The 16712-nt window shown below is 38.7% G+C and overlaps 1 protein-coding gene across 1 annotated transcript in view; it reads left to right on the top strand.

The window, feature by feature from the left end:
• The first annotated feature begins 3033 nt into the window (after positions 1 to 3033).
• Positions 3034 to 16712, top strand: part of LOC116734043 (clavesin-2) — a 37658-nt gene continuing 23979 nt past the window's right edge. Inside the window, exons 1-2 of the mRNA XM_032585164.1 lie at positions 3034 to 3456; positions 7030 to 7204. Of these exons, the coding sequence (XP_032441055.1) occupies positions 3068 to 3456; positions 7030 to 7204 (564 nt within the window). The 5' untranslated portion in view covers positions 3034 to 3067. The remainder of the gene's footprint in view (positions 3457 to 7029; positions 7205 to 16712) is intronic.

The following is a 16712-nucleotide window of genomic DNA, read 5'->3' as shown; positions in this document are numbered from 1 at the left end:
TGGATTCTCTTTGTGTTTTCTCAGTGTGTTTTGTGGCAAACTCTCTGAAAAAACCCAGAGATAATAAAAGTGTTTCACTGAGGCGTTAGATTCACAGATATGCAAGAGAATCCAAAAACCTAAGAGACACAAGTGACTGCTGGAAACGCAAGTTGAACCGGATTTAAATGGGTAATTAACAGGAGAATGTGTGGAAATCAGGAAGTATAAATAGCATCAGGAGTGATTCCTGGATAGGTAACAGGTGTGCTGATTAGCTGATGGAAAACAGCTGAGAGGAGTGAAAACGTGACAGAAACTATAAAACATAACAAATAAGTACAACTTCAAGAAGAGGAAGAAAGTAAATGGATTGGGAAGCCTCAATCATATGGTATAATTAACCATTTATAAACTATATAAAGGACACAAAGTTAGCTGACAAAATTTGATTCTGTTTTTTAGTTTTACTAAATAAGGAAATTTGAAGATAGAATTTGTTGATTATTCACTAGCTGCCAATAAACTTTATAGAAGAAATCAAATCAAAATAATAATAAACACAAAAGAAAAAACAACCTTCCATATCATGAAATGATAAATCAGGAAAAAAAAACACTTTCCAACTTTGACCTCAGCTTGAAAGATTTTCATATCTTTGATTTTTGAAAGACTCTTCATCTGCACTTTCTTCTCTATTTCTCTTTATCGGTACATTTCTTGCCCTGCTGGTCAAGTAATGTTTTAAAGTTGCCCATATTCGTGTTTTAAAGCAGTTAAACAAACTTCAGTGCACAAACGTTCAAGATTTAACACACTTACTGACATCAAAGCATCAGAGGGAAAATCTTCCACCAGCTGAACGTTTGAAGTTCAAACTTATGGAAAAAACTCAGGAATACATTAATCAAACATCTACTGGTTCACATCTGTTGTGATCATTTAAAATTGTGTCATGATGTATTTTTAGCTTTGGGTTCTATATGCTGGGATTGTAGCTAATCTTAAGGGGAAGAAATAAACAGCTCTGTGTTTAGAACAACGCAGCAGAGAGCTTCATTTAGACTTTATTTACTCCAGATTTGTCTGGACTGCTGATTTAACGGGCAGCAGTGAAGCTAACTGAGCTGAACGCTGCACCATTTGCACTGACACAGAAAGCCGTGATGGGAGATAATCAGGCGGATACAAAAGAAATTAATTCAGCATTTTAAAGTCCAGCTGTCTGGTGGCTGCTGAGCAGGTGTCAGCTCCTCCCCCTTCCTCCTCCTCTTCTTCCTCACTCTGCCTTTCAGTCACACACCCCAAACCATCCGGCTTTCTATTGTTGCTGCACATCTTCATATTCATTACAAATGTTTTGCTTTATATATGTCATAACAGAGCAACCTGCATATTTCTGGCTGCAAAAAGTGACTCTTCCTCCCACATCCTTTGGTTCATGTTTGGTTTTTTCTCCATTCAAAAAAAGATTTTACTTGCACATAAAAGTGAAACCATTCAGGGACTCCTTCAAAAATTTAAACCCCAAATCATTTCGGTAAAAAAAACAAAAGCTTTAAAATTCCCCTGAAAGACTCAACTTGATTAAGTTTTGGATTTTGCTTCTGAAAAATGATCAACGCCACGTCTTCCTCACACACTTCACACTTTAACTAATGGAACTGATGCAAACTGAGAATAAAGTATCCACAGGGAGACTGTTAACTAATTATGACATTTCAGAAGGTAAAAAAGGGTTGAACACAAATGCTGCACTTTTCAGAATTGTATTTGTAAATCTGTTGAACAATCCAATCTTTCCTCTAACGTGACATTTACCACATTAAATTGCAATAAATGCTTTGAATTGTGTAGATGTATGATGAAACATGGACAAGTTCCAGTGCAGTGAATATAAGGCTGTAGTTAGCAGCACTTAGCAAGTAATGAATTAATGTATTTTAAAAGATGAATACATAAAACTTTAAGCAGCAGAATATAAAGACATGTTTCCTACAGAGAAAACTGGATCACAGAAAGGTGAGAAAAGGCCACAAATTCTGGCTAAAGTCCATTAATTTGAGCTTTATTTTACTTTCTAAATTATAAATTTTTTTTATTCATTCTCCATCCTCCATCTAGCTAAGCTGTCTCTCCATCCTCGTCCTCTTTCTCCTTGCATCCCGTTTTGGCATCTCTCTCTTTCTCTTTCTCTTTCTCTTTCTCTCTCTCTCTCTCTCCTCTTTTCATCTGTCACTCCTCCCACCTCCTCCCTTCCCTTTCCACCCCCCCCCCCCCCCCCCCTCCCCCCGGTGGTATCCACACACCGAGCAGAGACTCTCTGGATGTCAGTCACTTTCAGCGAACAGACGGTAATCCCCCACCTCATCCACCCCACCCCTCTCCAAACAGCAGCAACCGGAGGCAGGAGGGGGGCAAAACCACACGGGACACCTGTACACTACCGGACGCCTCCCCTTCTGATTTCTTTCACTTTCACTCCCAGAATAAGCGGCGGATTTGCGCTTTAAACCGCGGATTCATCCCGCAGCAGCTCGCAGGAAGTCCGCGGATGGAGACGCGCTTTGAAGGCGGAGGTCTGCTGGTGTTCACGTAGCAGCGGCTGCAGGGTCGTGCCGCATTGTCCGGCCGCTTCGAGCGACGCTCGGGGAGACGGGGATGCTGCCGTCGTCAGTGAGTCACAGATCGGGAGAGAAAGCGCGGAGCGGCTTTGACATGGAGGCGAGCGGCTGTCGCTCAGGCCACCCGGATCAGCAGCAGGTTGGTGCAGCCTGAAGCTCCCGGCGGACGTCGCTTCATCATCTGCATGCTGGGAAATTATAATAAAGTTCAAATCTTGTTTTTTTTTTAAAAATGATTGTGTGCGTAAAGTGAGTGGCCCATATGCAGAAAATGCATCACAGAATGAGAGCAGCGGCGGCGTCTGTGCCAGTTCAGGGTGGATTACGTGTTCAGAGCAGCAGGCCTCCATCTGAAGTCAGCCACTGATCACTAAACGCTCTCCGTCCACTTCCCTGCCCTGTTGCTAACCGATTCCTCAGCTGGTTCACCAGAACCCCCCACCGAGGGACAGCTGTTGCAAACAATGACTCACCTGCAGGCTGGCCTCTCTCCGGAGACCCTGGAGAAGGCCAAGGTGGAGCTGAAGGAAAACCCGGAGACTCTCCACCAGGACATCCAGGAGGTCCGGGACATGATCATCACCCGGCCGGACATCGGCTTCCTCAGGACAGACGACGCCTTCATCCTCAGATTCCTCAGGGCGAGGAAATTCAACCACTTTGAGGCGTTCCGGCTGCTGGCACAGTATTTCGAGTACAGGCAGCAGAACCTGGACATGTTCAAGAACCTGAAGGCCACCGACCCTGGCATCAAGCAGGCTCTGAAGGACGGCTTCCCGGGAGTCCTCTCCAATCTGGACAAATACGGCAGGAAGATCCTGGTCCTGTTTGCAGCCAACTGGGACCAGAGCAGGTGAGAATTTTTTTTTATTTATGTTTTTTTAAGAAATTAGGGCCAAAATTGTTGAAAAGACATCTGTGTTTGTGAAACCGTAGAAATAAATGAGTGAGGCTGGAGGAGCTGTCCGTTCAGCACCACTCAGTCATTAAGAAACACTGCAGCAACCTTCTCCAAACAGCTGTGAAATATTAAATATAGTCATTTTAAAACAGGTCATAAAATGGACTGATATGTTTGGACACTTTAACAGAGATGGAAGAATCCCCCAAGATTTAACTCAAGGAAGAGAAGAAACATGTTTTTACTCAAATAAAAGTAAACATCATGCAAGAAATGACTGAAAAGAAGAGTTTTGTAAAAAGGCGACTCTTGTACTGAATAAGAAAGATTAAAGCAATCATTTAATATTTACAAATTACGTAATCAGAAAACATGACGTTGTGTGGAAATATTGATATTTTAGAGACCAACATGAAAATAGTTCACATGAATAACATAATTACAAAATTACAAAAAAATTTATCATGTCCTTTCAAGGGCTGCACAGTGGCGCAGTTGGTAGCACTGTTGCCTTGCAGCAAGAAGGTCCTGGGTTCGATTCCCGGCCCGTCTTTCTGCACGGAGTTTGCATGTTCTCCCTGTGGCTTCCTCCCACAGTCCAAAAACATGACTGTTAGGTTAATTGGTCTCTCTAAATTCTCCCTAGGTGTGTGTGTGTGTGTGTGTGTGTGTATGGTTGTGTGTCCTGTCCTGCGACAGACTGGCGACTTGTCCAGGTGACCCCGCCTCTCATTTCAACGTTAGCTGGAGACCCCCTCCTGACCCCACTGTTAGAAAATGGATGGATGGATGGATGGATGCCAAAATATGCCAAATCTTTACAAATGTTTTATGGTTTGATGAAAACAAACTGGAACCATAATTCTAAAAAAGGACAATTGACACACAAAACCCACCAAGCGGAAGAAGCAGTAAAACATGGCAACTTCATGCTCATCTTTAGATTAGACCGCTGGTTTTGTCATGACGGATGTCAGTTTTGATCGTAAAACCATCGGGTGTTTGGTAGAAAATTTTAAAATGTTGTTTTTCAGTTTCATATTGAGTCAAACTATTGAGTTTTAAAAAGGCCAAACCAGAAAATATGTCTGTTCGGCTGAAGAGAATCTAAGAAATTTGAAAAACTCTTTAAAGGTAGAATGCAGCAAGGTTGGTAAAAACAGAGTTAAATGCATCAGTTTAAGGTTGTTTATACTTTCCAACCAGGTTATAGAAACTTTGTTTTTATTTTTCACACTTATTTCTTGTGTTTTAGTGGAATTGCACAGCATGCATGTCACACGGAAGGAGCAAAAGGTCATGATTTCATCTTTCTTACATCCAAAACAATGACATTTTAATGATGCTTGCACTCTTCAAATCAATAGCTTTGCTAAAAATCTATTGATGCAAATAATTCTACATGTTGCACATATTTGCTTGTTAATTGGTTGAAAAAGCAGGCGAGTTACAGCCAACAATCCTCTTTTTGCATGTCAGCATGTTTGCATCCTCAAAGCAGCGCTGGGCCTAACTGCAGTTTGACGGATCGACCGGCTGCTGGACTGAAGTCTCGTTAACTCATTACCCTTTGAGAAGAAGCAGGCTTGCTTTTACACACCATGATCACCCGCTTTGAGCTCGACGGCGAACCATAAATCACCTGAAGGCCCACTGGTTTCATCCATAAACTGATGACAGTAAAAATAATACTATGATTATGAATAACTAAAAAGTTCAACCATGTAGGTTTTTCTAAGGGTAAGAAAACTGCTACTGTGGTATTGCTTAATCAACATTTATCTTAAGACCTGTATTGGTGATTTTTATTGAATAAATTAGTTTTAAAAAACATTGAATCAATCATTAATTTGCATACATTTATCCTAATTTATAATTTACACAATATTGCTGTGTCATTCTCCTTCCTCTGCTTCTCATTTTTCCCCACATGTTCCCATAAATGCTCTGCCTCCGCCATGATTTGGTCCAGATTATCATCTAGGTTGAGGTTAAAGGTAAAAGTCGGGTCAGAACGTGATTTTGTTTGGCTTTAAAAAGAGATCAGTCCTGTTTAGTGTTTAAATAACCAGTTTTAGTCACATATTGATCTCTGTGTCAGTCTGCTTGGTGTTAAATATATGCACAAAAACAATAAAAGTGAACATTATTACTGTTAATTATGCAGATTATTTTTGCAAAAAATGGATTTAGATTCTGCACAATGATTTAGTTTCATGATGAAACCATGAGATGAAAGAGTAAGATGATGTCATGGTAACTGAGCAGCAGACAGGAGGCTGACGAATCTGAAGCATCAGCTGGATGAAAATCCTCAAGGATCCACTGAGGCTCCAACTTATGTTGCTGATTTCTGCAGGAGCCTTCATTACTGGCAATTAAGGTCTAAGATCCAACATGATTGAAAAGCAAATAAAAGTGAGCAGAAGGCTAGCTGTGAATTTAGCTAACAAGGTCTCTGCAGCCTTAGAGCTTGAACATGTCCGCATTTTGTGATGCTAAAAACATACATTTATGTGTATCTTATTTGGTTTTAGTACACAAACTGATTAACATTTGTGAAGCAAATTTAAATGAGAGTAAACTAACTAAAAATTGAAAAAATGTGACTATCAGCCCACAAATGTTGTTTTTGAGAAAGTAGCAAGAAAAATCAGAAAGACAGAGAATGAGGAAGATAATACTTTGGTCAGATGATGCTACATGTTAGCTCTCTAGCCTACAATCAGAATGCAGAGGAAGATGCAAATGCGAATCATCATAGAGTGAAACATGGTGGTGGCAGCATTATGCTGCGGATACCATTATTGGATTTGGAGTGTTAGAAGCCAAGCAGTCCCGGTTGAAAACCTGGAAACAAATATCCAGAGCTACAATAAAAATGTATATCAAAGGTTTTTGAATGACCTAATCAAAGTCCAGACCTAAATGCAATTAAGATTCAATGGCAAAACTTTGAAATTGATGTTCAGAGTCACTCTCCGTGTAATCTGACCTGATTCTTTTGCAAAGAAGAAGAAAAACTTTCCAGACGTGCAAAGCTGGAGCTAAAATTGCAGTAAAATGTTTTTCTACAAACTATCGACTCATAAATGTTTGCCAGATTTTAGCTGGAAAACATTTAAAACCATGCATCATTTTCTCATAAAACTGTTTTTACACTTTTTTGTGTTGTTATGCATAACAACACAATAAAATACTGGAGATTTGTGTTGAACACAAACTGTGAATGGACTGTAACTGTGGAAACATCAGCACTCAACACCTAAGGGCAGTTTGCATTGGTCAATTGACCTGATACCACATGCATGGAACCAGTGACCTTATAACTGAGAGGCAATAACCAAAGAACCATGAAACATGGAGGCAGATATTAAGCCTTACAGTCAGTTAAAGCTTTAGCTACAGAGAAAACAGGAATTATGGATCTGAAAGGCTGAACAGATGAAAACAAACTGAGTAATGTGTAGAAACATCCATGTTTTACTTCAAAGAAAAGAGAAAACCTTGTGATGTTTCCTTCAGATACACGTTTGTGGACATCCTGCGAGCCATCCTGCTGTCTCTGGAGTCCATGATCGAAGACCCGGAGCTGCAGGTGAACGGCTTCATCCTCATCATCGACTGGAGCAACTTCACCTTCAAGCAGGCCTCCAAGCTGACCCCCAGCATGCTGCGGCTGGCCATCGAGGGGCTGCAGGTAAGAAGCTGCATGACTTGTGAACCCAGAGTGTGATCTGGTTCATCTTCAAACTGATCAGCTTTTTAGTTTCCAAAGAAAACTTCCAGGGTTTAAGTCGACAAGATCAAATGAGATTGGATCAGCCGTCTTCCTGGAGTCCCTCAGGGTTCTGGTTTAGTACCAATCCTTTTCTTACTTTAAATACACACATCCTGATAGAGAAATTATACATTAATATAACATCTTATTGCACGAATGACATCCAGTTGTATTTACTGAAAGTATGAAAAGCAAATAAATCGTTGCTTTTATTTCTTCCGATTTAAATGACAGTAGCAGACTTAAGATTTTTTAATTAAGACATGCTTTTAGTTTAGTTTGCACTTTGTGATGCTTTACTTTTTCTGTAATTTTTTCTAACTTTGTGTATTGCTTTAATTTTTGTTCAATTTTAAATTATCCCACTTCAACCAAAATGTTGCTTTTCTTTAAATTCAGAGGCAGGAAACACTAAAAAGCTACATTTTTCTTTTGCAGCAAACCTCCAGCTTCACTTCCATTAGTCTGCTGTCAAAATCTGCCTCTTAGATTCAATTCTGCTTTTCAAAAGAACACCAGAATACCAAAAAAAAAAACATCCTTTTTTATTATTTTGCTTCAGAGTTGTGAAAACTAGGAAAACGCAAAAGCACTCAATGCCCTCCTTGTTCTCCAGATCCCAGAAACATCATTTGTCTTCTCGGTCTTCGGCTCACATTTAACATCATTATCGAAATGAGTTAGCGGAGGAAAGCGCTGGCGGCAGAGTTCAGCTGTCCTGTAGTCAGCAGCCAAACCTGGGAGGAAAACGTCTTTCTTCTCTCTGCGTGTGTGTGAGGTTTGATGTGCAGATGAGTGGAGTTCCTTATTGCTTTCACAACATGGCTGTGAATCATCTGCCAATTTGTTTTGGGCTCCATTAGTCAAAGTTAGATCCAACAGGGAGAGCGATTCTTTAGGGAAGAGAGAGACAAGGCGGTGTGTTGTGAGTGATTATCTGATGGGTTTGTGGTGGAAATCAAAGTCAGAGACTTTTAGCAGGAATTTCACCCAAAAACTGCTGAACATGAAGAAAGAGAGCGGACAACGTTTCTATTACTGTACCTTTGCAGTATTTGTGATTAAACTAACAAATACTGCAAAATGTAAATGTGTCAAAATGTAGTGATGTAGTGAAACATTAATATTACGCATATTAATGTTTAATTTTTTTCTAATGTTTCCATAAGTGTCTTTTTCCTGCAACCAACAGGCAAAAGGCTGAATCCACCATGGATATGAAACCAGGCCATTGCAGGGCTGCACACTAGACACTAACTTCTCGTTTTTTCCACTCTGCAACCAAAATAACCTCCAGAAAGTCAGAAACACACAAAGATCCTGAAACGACCGAAGGGAAAAGATCTAAATCAGACCCAACAAACAAATAACCGGCTACAGGCTTCAACCTCTGGCTCATGGCTGCTACCCTTCATTACTATCAGCAATGAAAAAGGCATTTCTATAGATCTATTGCACCTTTCCCTTCAGGGGAAGTAAAACATGTTACATAAAATTGGATATATACTGCAGGTAATTCTCAGCCGGATTTTATTTGCTCTGTAACCTGAGGCACTTTACGGAGAGATTGATTCAAAACTCAGAGTCACTGCAGGCTGGACAGATTTTCCCTTCCACAATTTTAGACTGATTCTTTAAACTAACGTTCTGTTTTAAAACCTTTTTATCTATATTGCATTTTTAGAATAAACATTTGACACTCTGCATGTAAATTCTGCTTATTTAAGCATTCATTTCCTTTATTACACTATTTATCTGTGGAAGGTTACAGAATTTGTGGATCTTTTTGTAAAGGCAGCTATTTGGACACCAATGAGTGCATTACCTATTCATCCAGTTGGCAAGCAAATACTTTTTATTAAGTCTCCAGAAAATATTCCAAAACTCCCACCTACCAGGTTCATAAATACTTATAATATATACCTGCTGTTAGAGTTTATGATGCCAGAACTGCTTAGTACTTCTAAAATATTTGCACTTTCTGTCTTCTATTTAAATCAAAGCATCTTGTATGATATTGCATCATATCTGCTTGGAGTTCATTGAGTTGTTGAGCTGCAGATTTAAAGGGCCAGACACATTTAGGCTGATGGAGGAACTCAAGTGTCCAGATGAGACCAACGTGAGTTTTTATCACAGAAACACAGTTAAACATTTACAGTGTTTCTTCTGAAACTGGGATTCATTTTATGATTTCTTTCATTCTAAATGGTTTATCTGATTAAACCAGAAACAAATCATTTAAATCTCATCAAACTTTGGTCTATTTTATGTAGAAATGATTTTTTATTTGTTGTTGTTTACTAATCATGGACTTCATTTGATCTTATCTGGTTTCTATTGGGGTGAAAATTTCCTGTAATTAAGTACAACGTGTTTGTATTTTTTACTTTAAGTTGCTCAGAAAACCTGAACTTTTAGTTTTACTTGAGTTTGTTTTGAGGAAAGTAATTTATTCAGTTAGATATGAAATCTTATCCATTAATGAGTAAAAATAAAATAAAACCATCAGAAAAAACAGATTTGAACCTTTAACTGAGTTAGTATTAAAATCCCCTGGTGTTGAATCACTGGACAGGATGTTGTCATATGTCAGCATGTCTTATTTTATTTATTTATAAAGGTTCTCCTTTAATTAAAACGGTTTGAGACACATACTGTCATTTTCATTTGACATCCACGAGCAAAACTTTCTTCTGCTCATGAAGAACGTTTAATCTTTACTGCAACTTGTATTTAAGTACATTTTTATCAAAGTAACTTTTACTTGAGTCCTTCATATTGTAATCTGTGACTCTTCTAGTTGGTCTATAAAATCAAAAACAGTTTAATTGACCAAACAAGAACTTGATATCGAGTAGACACTAATTAAAAGCTATGAAAACTATTTACAAAATTATTTCAACCGTATTTTCAGCAGAGAAAAAACTTATGGAGATGTTAGCTGTAGAAATGTAAAATAAAGTTATACCTAACTGTTTTCTTATGGAGCTCCAGACAGAGTATAAATTATTGATGATTTATTAGCTTTTCTATTCTAAACTGCATTGTTTTCGTGGATTACAAAGTTGTTGAGTGAATATCACTTGGTAAAAAAGGCGAATAAATTTGGTAATTTTTCCAGAATGAAAACACGGCATGAAGAACCCCTCTGACCCCCCCCCACACACACACGCCTGCGCACCCCCATACACACACACACACACACACACAGACTCTTGCTGTGCAGAGCGTTGCGTGTGCATTCATTTGAATCTGAAATTAGCTTCTTTTATGTAAGCACAAAATGAAATCCTTCCCTGATGTTTGTCTCCTGTTGAATCAAATGGACTTAATGACTGAGATTCGTCCATTTAAACAAGATTTAATCCAAACTTCAGCCAATAAAAACTCCTCTGTGGCATCATCAGAGTTTTAACTCTGATTGTTCTTTCTGAATAAAAGAAGAGGAGTTATTAGAGCGAATGTTCAGCAGAGGAGAGGCTGCTAGTGGGGCGGTGAGAATGAGTCACTTCAGGTTGGAGAGTTTAAAGCAGCAGAATGGCAGCCATGCAGTTAATTCTGCAGCGCCGTTTAGTCGCATGATGGCAGCTTCACACCCGGCGCATCGTTCAATTAACTCCCACCTGAAACACCAACTTCAGCTCTGAAGCTGTGGATCGGGTTTGCTTCTATTTCTGGAGGAATCATCTGATTTCTGGACTCATAAATATCTCAAATATTAATGAATATCGATGAGAGAAGCTAACGTGGGTATCAACAGTATCTTGTATTTATTTCTGCTTCCTCTTAAGTTTCTGAGAAGGGAAACTTGCATCATTATGCCATTATAATTGTAAAATGACAATATTCTAATTTATCGCAATTATTTTTGAGACGACTTATCATCCAGTAGAATTTGTTTTTGTGACTGCTGCAGTCTAGTCTGTATTTTCACATCAAAATCTGTCATAAATGTGCCAATCCTTTAATTTTTAACCTGAGTTGTTGTAAAACAAACAAAATGACACCTGATGCTCGCTGTGCTTCGGTTCTCCTCATGTCATGCCGACCTGATCCAGTTGCTTCTGAGCAAACACAGAGCCGCATGCAGACCGCATCCCTCGCAATCCAATTTGCAGCTCTGCATCGTGTGCAGAGCAGAGCCGAGTCTGGGTCGCCTCCTCAAGGCCTCTCATCTGCTCTGTAATTTTAGTTTTTCTCACAACTTTCTTCAGGGTCTGTTTGTGCCTCTGGGTGTAAAGTCTAGACAGACAGGAACCAGAGAAACGGGAAAGGTCACTGGATGTGCTTCCAGTCAGAAAACTGCAACTAAACAGGAGATTCGAAGAGATCAAATCCCAAAATGAGAGTTTTGATGCCAAAGATGATGGATGTCTAACAGCAGTCATGGTTAATGTTATCAATTATCTACATGTAATAAACAAATTTGATCAATTTAATGTAATTTAGCAAAAATTGGCCCTATTTCAAAGAAGACAAACACTGATTGTGTCACAACCTCAACCATCTGTGCTTTTGGTGTTTGGATGCATTTAATAATATTTAAATACTAATATGATCACCCATTTTCTGTTCACCCTTGTCCCTAATGGGGTCGGGAGGGTTGCTGGTGCCTCTCCAGCTACGTTCCGGGCGAGAGGCGGGGTACACCCTGGACAGGTCGCCAGTCTGTCGCAGTGCAACACAGAGACATACAGAACAAACAACCATGCACACACACTCTCACACCTAGGGAGAATTTAGAGACCAATTAACCTGACAGTCATGTTTTTGGACTGTGGGAGGAAGCCGGATTACCCGGAGAGAACCCACGCATGCACAGGACATGCAAACTCCATGCAGAAAGACCCTGGCCGGGAATCGAACCCAGGACCTTCTTGCTGCAAGGCAACAGTGCTACCAACTGCGCCACTGTGCAGCCTTAATATGATTACATGTTGTAATAATATTAGACAGTAAGAAAAACAACAGCAGATCAGTTTGATTGGATTTACATCAAAGTGCTACATTAAAATGATCAAAGATTAGACAACAGTCATTATTTTATTCATAACTTAAACTGGAATGTTGATTAATTCCCTCCCAGTGACTGGATCATTACTGGTTTTGATCATGATAATAGGCTGTAGTTTGACCACTGTCATTTTAAAAAGTCTATCTTTAATTTCTCTTGGTAATAAACTTGAATTAACATTCATAGTTTACCATCTGGTGTTTTACTATTGTGTAAAATTAGAAATATGTACAGAATTCTGAAATGATTTGCATGATCTTCCATTTTATTTGTGCTATTCGTGGTTTAAGCCACCAGTAGGAACATCACTGGAGAGCAAATGACATTTAGGGAAAGTTTTCAAGCCAAATTTGATGAATAAAATCATTTTGTGGATTATTTATTTGCACTGAAACACAAAAGCTGAGTTATGTGAGAGACAATCACACAGCAACCTTTGGAAAACAGCAAACATGTTTTCTTTACGTGTGCTTGGATCAGCCTTCACATGCATGTAAAGAATCATATGCATAGTGTAGTTTTGTCAGGCATTCATTCATTCATTCATTCATTCATTTTTTCACTGTTTTTAACTTCAAACCAGTTGGATGTAAAAATGCAAACAAAAAGTACAAATAGTAACATAACGTGTAAGAAATCTCAAACAGAAGCGCTCCAAAAAAAAGGTTTGTGTACTTGAACCTTTTTTTCCTATTTTTAATTAAATATTTTGTTAAGCATTGAGTTGTAACATGTCAACACAATTATGTAATAAGATATTAAGCTGCAGTAAAATGGTTTGCTCTGTGAATAAGCAAATATAGAAATAATGTGGTCAAACTGGAGCGTTTAGCTGCATGGGTGAAAATATTTACAGGCAACATTTAAATAAATAAACCAGCTGCTTTTTCTGCAGACAGTTTCTTTGAAATAGTTAAATACCATTTAAATACAGTAATTACATTTGCTTTATACAAGCACACCTCCACCTGCACTTCTTCACCTCCATAAAAGAGATTATGTTGAAGAGTCCAAGAAAACAGAGGAGGTGAAACACTGGATGATGGGATTCAAGCCCATCCAGTCATAATCCTGCAGGATTACAATTTCACTGAGGGATTAAAGTTCCAACTGTCCAGAATCTGCTTTTCCCTTCAGGACAAGTTTGAAATGTGTGTTTTACATAAGTCAGTTTAGCATTTCGGATTGTTTTAAAACAATCAAAAAGAAAATGTTGCAATAAAACACCAACAGCTCAGGAGCTGATCAGAATTATGACCTTAAGACATTATGGCCATATTGAACATTTATTGGTGCATTTGTTTTCTAAACACTTGGATTACAATCTCTACTGTATGGAAAAACAATAATTGCAAGAATTGCAAGATTCTTCAATAATTATTAATAATTTAGGTGATTTTTTAAGCAACTGAAGTGATTAAAATCTCATTTATTCCGGTTAGAGCAGCAAATCAGAAAAATCCTCATGAATTATCTGTTAGCTTCCAGTCTGAATAAAACAGCTGCTTATTTTACAGCAGACTCTTTAAGAACATGCATGCAAATGAATAAAGTTAATGACTGCATTTTAATGTGGCGTTGTTTTATTTCTCTGGTTTTGGATGTGATCCTGCAGCCTGTTAAAGGGCCAGCAGACCAGAACCGCCTCCCATGCCGGGAAGCCATGTTGTTCCAGAGGTCAAAGCTGCGGCTCCGGTTCTGAAAGTGATCCATCACAGTAATGAATGAGCCGTCTTCTCACCCCGACAGTTAACCAACCTCTTACCAGCTGCTGGGTCCATGGAAGGAAAACTCTGGAAGATGTGCAAATACAGCTGCTGTGTGTTTCCATGACGATGTGGCGTAAAGTACAAGGACCCAATCCGCTCATCACGTTTAGATCACGCTAACCGACAGCTTGAAATCATTAAAGAGTTTTGGTAGATTTTAGAGTTATTTCTGAAACAAAAAATTATTCAGTTGCCACGCTCCATATTTCTGCAGTCAGATATTATAACTGCAAAAATAAATAATTTATTTCAGTTTATTTTAAATAAAATATATGTATTTATTTCTATGTGTTTCATAGATGATCCCTAAAAATGTCAATAATTCCTGAATTAATAAAGCAATAATTACATATTTGTTTTAGCTCTTCTCAGTTCTGAACAATCCATTACAGAAATGGAGAAAACAGTTTTAAAGTTTGATTGATCAGGTCCTTTTATGCATCTAATTACATCTCATCATCTCACGAGTCAATAAAAAACTACAAAAATACATGTAAGCACATTTTATACAATAGTATAAAAAATGTATTTTATGAGTTTTTAAGGCATAAATGCATACATTTTCCTCTAATACCAAATAAGCCGTATTATTTATTTATTTATTTATTCCTAACAATACTTCTACATAAAGTAAGCTACTTTTGACCATTTTTTTAAAATTTATTCCCATCCTTTCTTTAATTTTTTTGTCTAACATGAGCCTTAGCCATGAATAAATACCTTGAAATGTTTGAACATATATTTAACCTGGTTTGGTGTTTAGGTAAGATCTATGAGATTCTTCTAAATACCAAACAACCTGAAATAAAAGTTGGCGTTGTGCAATAATCATTGATTAAAAATACATAGGCTTTTACTTTCTATTAAAGTCAAATAAAAACATTTTTCCTGAAAACTTAGATTTAAATTCAGAAGAAATCATTTATTTTGATGTTTGTTGTTTTATATGTTTCCATTCAACACACTTTAACTGAGGCTCAATGAGAAGAAATGAAACATTTTGTGAAGCGTCAAATTCTGTCACATCTAGTGTTTATGTTTTATTTTGTTGTTCGTCTTGCATGAAAGGTATAAAGTTTACAACAGAAGCATCCTTCCTCGTGGTGGCAGACTGTAAAGTCAGACCTTGGTATGGAGTTGGGTCCTGCAGGCCGAGTTAAGTGAACTTTGACCTGTATAGAAATCAGAGGCAGCCTGGCTCACCTGGAGATAAAAACATTTACTGCAGATAACGTGGCTGAAGCTGAGCGCTTGGTGTCACCTGTCATGCCAATTAGAGCTGGAACATCAGCAAGTTCTGTCCTGATATTGATAAAATATCAATCACGCAGCATCTTATCAATAAGCTAAAAGCCCCTTTAACTGAACCCATTATTCGTGGGAACAGATCGATGTGGCCGCGCCTTCCAGCAGGAAACAACCTGCTGATGTTCAGTCGCTCCAACAATCAAACACATTTCTGTCACATCTGGGACTCATTTCAACGGGATTCTCATGTTTTCGTGCTGCTCAGATTAGAATGGGACAAAGTTTGGTAAAAAATGTTGGGCTTTGACCTTTTCAGTGAATAAATGAGAAATAAAACTCAGCAAATTGTGAAGCAAATGAAGCTGAAATGGAGAAAATATTCAGTTCCATGATCAGAAAAGGAGTTGATGTAGAAAGAAGTGAAGTAATCTTTTGTTCGCTCCTCCTCTCTGGCCTCCCACCTTTTACTTTCTGTGTTCCTGCCCCTCCCCCACCTCTTTCTTTAATAACATCATCGCCCTCCCATTCCTCCTGTCTGCCTCACTTCAGCCACTCCATCCTTCTTTCAGCAGAGACAATAGTGGCAGAGCCTTTTGTCTGCGACGACCGCAGCGTTCAGCCACGTAGCTGTTGATTTAGTGGAAACATCAGTCAGTCGTCTGCAACAGAAATGCTCCGTTTTTCTGCTGAAATCAAAACCTGAGCGAATCGAAAACGTCTTCAGTTTTCTTCTCACTTTTCTCCTCAAACAAGCATCATCAGGCGGTTTCCAGCCTTCCTCTTAACCCCCCGCCTTTCTTCCTCTTCCTCCGTCTTCCAAGGCCCCCTCCTGCTTCATCCCACCCTTGCTTCGTTACCACGGCAACATGTCCTACTGCCTCGCTATCTGCTTTGCCCTCTCCTCCAGATGGGCTCCCTTTTGTTGTGTGTTGAGACAGAAAGCAGGCCGCTCCGTAATTCTCCGCTGTTTTCTTCCCCTCAGTAATCGCCAGCGAACGCGACGTGGGAGATTGTAAATGTACCGTGAGTCATGTAAATAGATGATTAGCTGGTAGCGCTGCTGGCAGAACAAAGGGAGAAACAGCGTGGGAATCTTTTTGGGGGTTGACCTTTTCCCATTTATTTTCCCATTTGTAGATCTGCATCAAGTACATCAAGTTTTGACAATTCATAATGAAAACAGAAGGAAAAAAAAACTTTTGTTGTTTCTGTAATTAATAAATATAAATTTCCAGGTTGCTTTTCTGCTCTACTGGCGAAGATGTGAAAACAAAAACATTTTTATTGCAATTGCAAAATCTAATGAAAAAATTGAGGATAATCCAACTTTTAATTTGAATTAAATCGACAAAATTACTGTTGGAGCAGCTGCAGCTACCAGAGTTTTAATCAT

The sequence above is a fragment of the Xiphophorus hellerii genome, chromosome 15 (genome assembly GCF_003331165.1).
Source record: "Xiphophorus hellerii strain 12219 chromosome 15, Xiphophorus_hellerii-4.1, whole genome shotgun sequence".
NCBI lineage: Eukaryota > Metazoa > Chordata > Actinopteri > Cyprinodontiformes > Poeciliidae > Xiphophorus > Xiphophorus hellerii.
This window is presented reverse-complemented; position numbering and strand designations above follow the sequence as displayed.